Source organism: Papilio polytes, unplaced genomic scaffold (assembly GCF_000836215.1).
Source record: "Papilio polytes unplaced genomic scaffold, Ppol_1.0 DF824292.1, whole genome shotgun sequence".
Taxonomy (NCBI): Eukaryota; Metazoa; Arthropoda; class Insecta; order Lepidoptera; family Papilionidae; genus Papilio; species Papilio polytes.
Genome location: NW_013524912.1, coordinates 6,518 through 12,601, shown reverse-complemented (window position 1 = coordinate 12,601; position 6,084 = coordinate 6,518). Strand labels below are relative to the sequence as shown.

General features: G+C 36.8%; 1 protein-coding gene across 1 annotated transcript; it reads right to left on the bottom strand.

Moving 5' to 3' along the window:
- Nucleotides 1–3,844: 3,844 nt before the first annotated feature.
- On the bottom strand, nucleotides 3,845–5,333 carry LOC106103470. The gene is made up of 6 exons (XM_013283254.1): nucleotides 5,148–5,333; nucleotides 4,908–5,037; nucleotides 4,539–4,620; nucleotides 4,321–4,451; nucleotides 4,112–4,199; nucleotides 3,845–3,979 (listed from the first exon to the last, which is right to left on the bottom strand). The coding sequence occupies exons 1-6, from the start codon at nucleotides 5,246–5,248 to the stop codon at nucleotides 3,894–3,896; spliced, it is 618 nt and encodes a 205-aa protein (XP_013138708.1). The 5' UTR covers nucleotides 5,249–5,333; the 3' UTR covers nucleotides 3,845–3,893.
- Between the last annotated feature and the right edge of the window lie 751 nt (nucleotides 5,334–6,084).

Genomic DNA, 6,084 nt, shown 5'->3' with positions numbered 1-6,084 from the left:
ATCCAATTGCGTGTCAGGTTGTCCTTCGACATAGGCCTCCCCTAGTTTCTTCCACGTCTCTCTATCGCGCGCTAATCGTCTCCATCCCTTCGGTAGGTCGTCTTCCCATCTTTTTATTTGTCGTCCTCTTTGTCTTTTTCCTTCTCTGGGGTACCAATCCATGATGTCTTTTGTCCATTTTCCTGTATTTGTCCTAATAATGTGTCCTGTCCAATTCCACTTTAGTTTTTTAATTTTTTTGAAGACGTCATTTACTTTTGTTTTTTCTCTTATTGTTACATTTCTCCATCGGTTTCTTAACTTTATATCGAGCATGCTTCGTTCCATGTGTCGTTGACAGTTTGCAAGTTTTAAGTTGTGTTTGGTCGTGGAAGGCCAAGTTTGGCATCCGTACGTTAGGCAAGGGAGAATGCATGTGTTGTATAATTTGGTTTTGATTGACATTGGTATAGATTTCTTTTTAACTACTTCTTTAAGTGACCAATAGCGTTTCCAGGCATTGCTTATTCTTCTGTCTATTTCTTTTGAGTGTTGGTTTTATACAGATATAATTTGTCCTAAATATATGTATTCGTCAACGTATTCTATTATCTCATGTCTCAATTCTATAATATCTTTTTCTGCGTTTGTCATCAATTTTGTTTTCATTGGGTTCATAGATAAGCCCGCTCTTCTGCTTTCCTGGTCTAGTTGCTGCAGCATCGTTCTAAGCGTCTCTGGTGTCTCGGCAAACAGGACAATGCCATCCGCGAATCTAAGATGATTCAATTTCGTTCCATTGATGTTTATGCCAAACTTGTCCCAATCGATATTTCGGAATATGTTTTCAAGTACAGCTGTAAATATTTTAGGCGAAAGTGGATCTCTTTGTCTTACGCCTCTTTCGATTTTAAATTCTTCTCCTACTTGTTCTAGTTGTATTTTTGCGGTGGAGTTTTTATATATCTCTTTAATAATGTTTATGTACTTCCTCTCTATACCTTGACTGGCTAGCGTCTTCCAAATGTAATTATGACTCAGGGAATCGAAGGCCTTACTGTAATCTACGAATGCTAAGTAGTAGTTCTGACCATATTCATTACATTTTTCTATGATCTGTTTAACAACATTAATATGGTCCATTGTAGAATAATCTGCGCGAAAACCTGCCTGTTCCCTTGGTTGGTTTGCATCTAATGTTTGGGTCACTCTGCCGAGTATTACTTTTGAGAACACTTTGTAAATATTTGACATTAAGGATATGGGTCTATAGTTGTTGATGTCTTGTTTGTCTCCTTTCTTGTGTAACAAGGTTATAGTAGACTTTGTCCATTGAACGGGAATTTGCTCACTATTTATGATCTCGTTGAATAAGATGGTTAAGGCTTTGGTTATCGATGATAATGTGCTTTTTAATAGTTCGTTCGGAATTTTATCGTCTCCAGGCGCTTTGTCATTTTTCTGCGATCGAATCGCTCCAGCAACTTCTGTTTCTAATATTGTTGGTATTTCTTCTTCGTTACTATCTCCTTCTTCAATAATATTTTTGCTCGCAACTATTGATTCGCCACTCTCTGTGTATAATTGCTTGTAGAATTCTGTCGCAGTCTTAGCTATTGATGATCTTCTTGAAGTTATCCGGTATGTTTCTTTCTTCTTCTGTAGTTTGATGTTAGGTATCCATTGTGAATATTCTTTTAGTTGTTTTAGCCCCTTTGTCATTCCACCCGTTTTTTCTATTTGCTCTTTTAATGTTTTCAACCGTTCTTCCTTCCTATGTTTTCTGATTGACGATTGTATTTTCTTACTAATATTCGCTATGCTGTGACGGTTTTCTCTTCGGTTGTCCAGTAGTTCATTTCTTTCTTCTAATATTTTTTTTGTTTCTTCATTTAATTTGTTTCGTTTTCCCCTTTTCGTTCCGAATATGTTAACTTCTTTGAGAGTTTTTTCCAGGAAGTCGTACTTATCTTGTATAGTTTGTTGTTTTTTGATGTCCTGTAACGTTTTTTCTATGTCTTCTAGTATGTTATGTGGTACCGTTATTGTTTTACCATTTTTGTTTGATATAATATGTTTCCTTGAATTCTTGTCTTCACATATTAAAGTTCCTCTTAGCATTCTATGGTCAGTACTGAAATTTAATTTATTAATTACGCTTACATCAGAGAGTATTCGAGTTTCTCTTGTCAGAATGAAATCAATTTCATTTCTGTTCCTTCCGTTTGGAGACATCCACGTCCACTTGACTTTTCTTTTTTGTAAAAACTGTTAGCTATTTTCAGATTCGACGCAAAGCAAAGATCTATTAGCCGTTGTCCATTTTCGTTTCGTTCTCCGCAGCTATTTTTTCCAAGTACGAATTCGTCTTTGTTAGATTTTACTCCTGTCTTTGCATTAAAGTCTCCCATGACTATAATATTTTTATTAGACTTTTGTATAACTTCAGTCAGTTTTTCGTAGAATTTGTCTTTCTCTGCATTTGTATCCTGTTCGGTTGGGGCATATGCTTGTATAATCGACATCGGGTGTTTAAATCCGTTCAGTTATATGTTTAGAACTGCAATTCTATCTGATATTCCTTCAAAACTAATTATCTTATCCTTTAGGTATTTGTTTATAAGAAACCCTATACCACGCCTTCCTTTCTTTTCGCCTTTATAGTAAAATATATATTTATTGTATTCTCTTATCTCGTCTCCTGATCTTCTTACTTCGCAAAGTCCTATAATATCCCATTTTATTTGACTTATAGCATGCTCTAATTCTATTAATCTGTGGTCTTCCATTAATGTTCTGACGTTTAATGTTGCTAGGTATAATTTACTTTTTAGTTTTGAACCTGAAGACATACTTTTAGGGGGTAATGGTCTAGCAACCCCACGGTGACCAGCCGGGTTGGGGTTGTTCCGTTTCTGGTTGCTGGTGTTTAATTGCTACTTAATTTGGTTAGGTTTCGTCAATGATAATGAACTGGAGCGAGGTCTCATCATGTCGAAAGCGTTTTTCCTATTTTCCTTTATCAATGAATTATTGCTAACCAGTTTTTTGGCATAACTTTGATTTTCTGGTGATGTTGATTGATCTCTTTTCCTTTTTTCTTTGACTAAATGGCCTTCTTTGACTACTATCTTATCATATTTTATATACGCTATATTCCCTTTAGCACGCTCCTCTTTAACCTTTATTTGTAATTCTTTTCGCTTTTCTAATACTTCTTTCGGAAAATCTTCAGTAACATATACCTGCTTCAAACTCCTTTTATTTTTTAATATCTCCCTTCTTTTCCAAGTATCCGTGAAAGTAATAAGTACGGGTCGAATTTTATTTTCCTTGATGGCTCCAATTCGGTGAATCCTTGATACGTCTTTTGTTTCCAGAGAAATCTCTAAATCTGATTTAATTGTATTCTGCACTATTTCCAGTAATCCTAAAGTAGATTCTTCTTCCTCTTCTATTCCAAATATAAGAAGATTATTTTTTTTCTTTTCCTTCTCTAATTGGTCAATTTTTCTTTCTAAAACTTCTATTTTGCTCTTCATGACTTTGTTTTCTTCTATCAAGGGTTCTAGTCGTTCATCCATTCTTTCGAATATAATGTTTGTTTGTTTTTCCATCTCATTTTTCATTTGATCAAAAAGCAATTTAAATTGTCCCTCCATTTTGGCAAATGTATGCACACTGGCAACCCTATACACGTCATGGCGACTTGACGTACAGATTTGATGTTGACGTATTGATTTGACGTTGTCGTAATGACAGTGACGTGATGATTTTAAGGTACTCCAAACTAAATTGGATTATATTTGTAAATTATTTCGCTCTGAACACTTTACATTTATAGGATAATAAAGCATTACACAAATTATGTAATTATATTTATTGTAATAAAATTTGAAGGAATGCACTAAATGTTATATATTCTTTGAGTGGTCGAAAGTGGCTTGTACTTGAGAGTCGTGTATGAATTTGTTGTAATTCGCACTTCCTGTCTCAGCATCTGAAAAATTAAGTATCTTTTCTTTAGTTTAGGAGTTGATTAATCATACTACTGAATTCATTATTTAATTCTAATGTTATAAACGCCAAAGTTTGGATAGTATGGTAGTGGATGTAGGAGGTCCAGGCATACCTGGTCCATTGACAAGATGCGCGTTGCCAATTATGAGGTCCTCTGGCGCGCCATCTCGGCTTTCAGACCTAAAGTTGGCCGGTTGCACCTGGAAGCAATATTTCTTTCTCTATATGTACGTGCTTAATAACGTATATTGCAACATTCAATCAGAAAAACGGGTAGTATTTTTTTAAACAAATTTGTAAAATAGAGCCATAATAACAGACCTGTCCTTCATTGCGCATCAGATCTGGTGCAACGTTCCCTCCTGGGTAGCGATTGAAGATGCCGTTTAGATTGTAGTGCAGGTTCATGTCCGGACCGATGTTTGCCTTCAGCAGTTGCTCCCATATGCCACCTGTACAAAGATAACATTATAAGGTCGAACTGATTTTTTAAAATTATGAATCGTTTAATGCATATATTTATAAATACTCCGGCAAACCTTTATCGACGGAGACGATAGGTCGGTTCGACTGCCACGGGTACTCGCCATGAGCTTGGAAGTATATAGCGTAAGTTGCAAGCTGAAACAAACCAACATAACTTAGTCAAGATAATAAATTACACGTTTTAGATCTATGAAACTAAGAAATGTACTTAATGTAATTGTTGTAATTATTCATTATATTTTTATAATACATAGTTATTAAAAATGTCTGCGGTAGACACACAGGAGCAAAGACGTTCGGACGTTCCGACACATTTGGCCAGAGTAATATCTGTCCTTTATCAACTATGACGGGTCTAATACACTGCAATACTTAAGAACTGAGGAGATTAAGAAGAAATAAAGCATGAAATATAAAGATACCTGTGTGTAGTAGAGAGCGAGCCAGTACTTGCCGCCGTGGCCGACGAAGGCAGTCTCGTTGGCGTCGAGAAGCGCGGCCGGTAGCTCTTGGTGCATGGACTCCGGCGCGATGCGCAAGTTGCAACCGTACCTATTTTAACATCACAAAAGTCTACTAGATAAAGATTGCCATCCAACAAATAGGTTGACTACAATAGTGTCCACAAACATATATTTATTTTGTGAGAATATGCAACCGACCAGTCGGGACATGCCTTCAGGATGTCGTATGGAGCCCTGTAGTACTCCGCGCGGCGCACCACCGGATTGCGTACGTTGAATCGCTCGTTGGGATCCGTCATATTGACGTGTTTGATCTTAACATCTCGCCGCTCGCAGATGTAGTCGTAGTGGAATTTGGGCACAGACTCCCCTCAGGCGCAGTAGGTAGCTGCCGCAAAAAAACACGTAAAATGGTCTTATACACTTTCATGTATAATCCAATGTAATGTAGGTGTGTTAATGAAACGGCGGTTGGTACTGGACTGATTTATTATTAGCAACACTGACGGTACATTATTATTGGCATACCCACATATACACCACATTATCTCCCCCTTAAAAAAAATGCCAAACACATATTGCCAAATACAATTATACATAAAAACAATCAAGAAGAACATTACACAAAACAAAACTATAAAGAAAAACCGTAATTACATTCTAATACGATTAATTAACGAAGTCAGGTACATATCAAAACATCCATAGGTATACGCATGTTGCAGTTAAATTATGGAAACATTTTTACACAAAAGTTACTACTAATAATTAAACAAGATTATAAAACAACAAAGTATTTAAAACAAAATAACAAATTCGAAATATATTTATAACAAAACCTACTAGTTACAAATGAAATAATAATAAAACCAAGTAATAATATTTATGAAACTAAAAAAATTTAAACAACCTGGCATTTGCCAGTTCGTCCCTGGACGCCCTAAGCTCACGCCTGGTTTCCGGTCCGGCCTCATCCAAGGCCCCAACCTCAGGCACCTTTCGCTTCCAGGTGGACACCGCCACCTCAACCACCTCTGCTTTCCCCGCAGATCCGTCGCCAAACCGCGACCACCAAAACCACCTCTGCCTTCCCCGCAGATCCGTCGCCAAACCGCGACCACCACAACCACCTCTG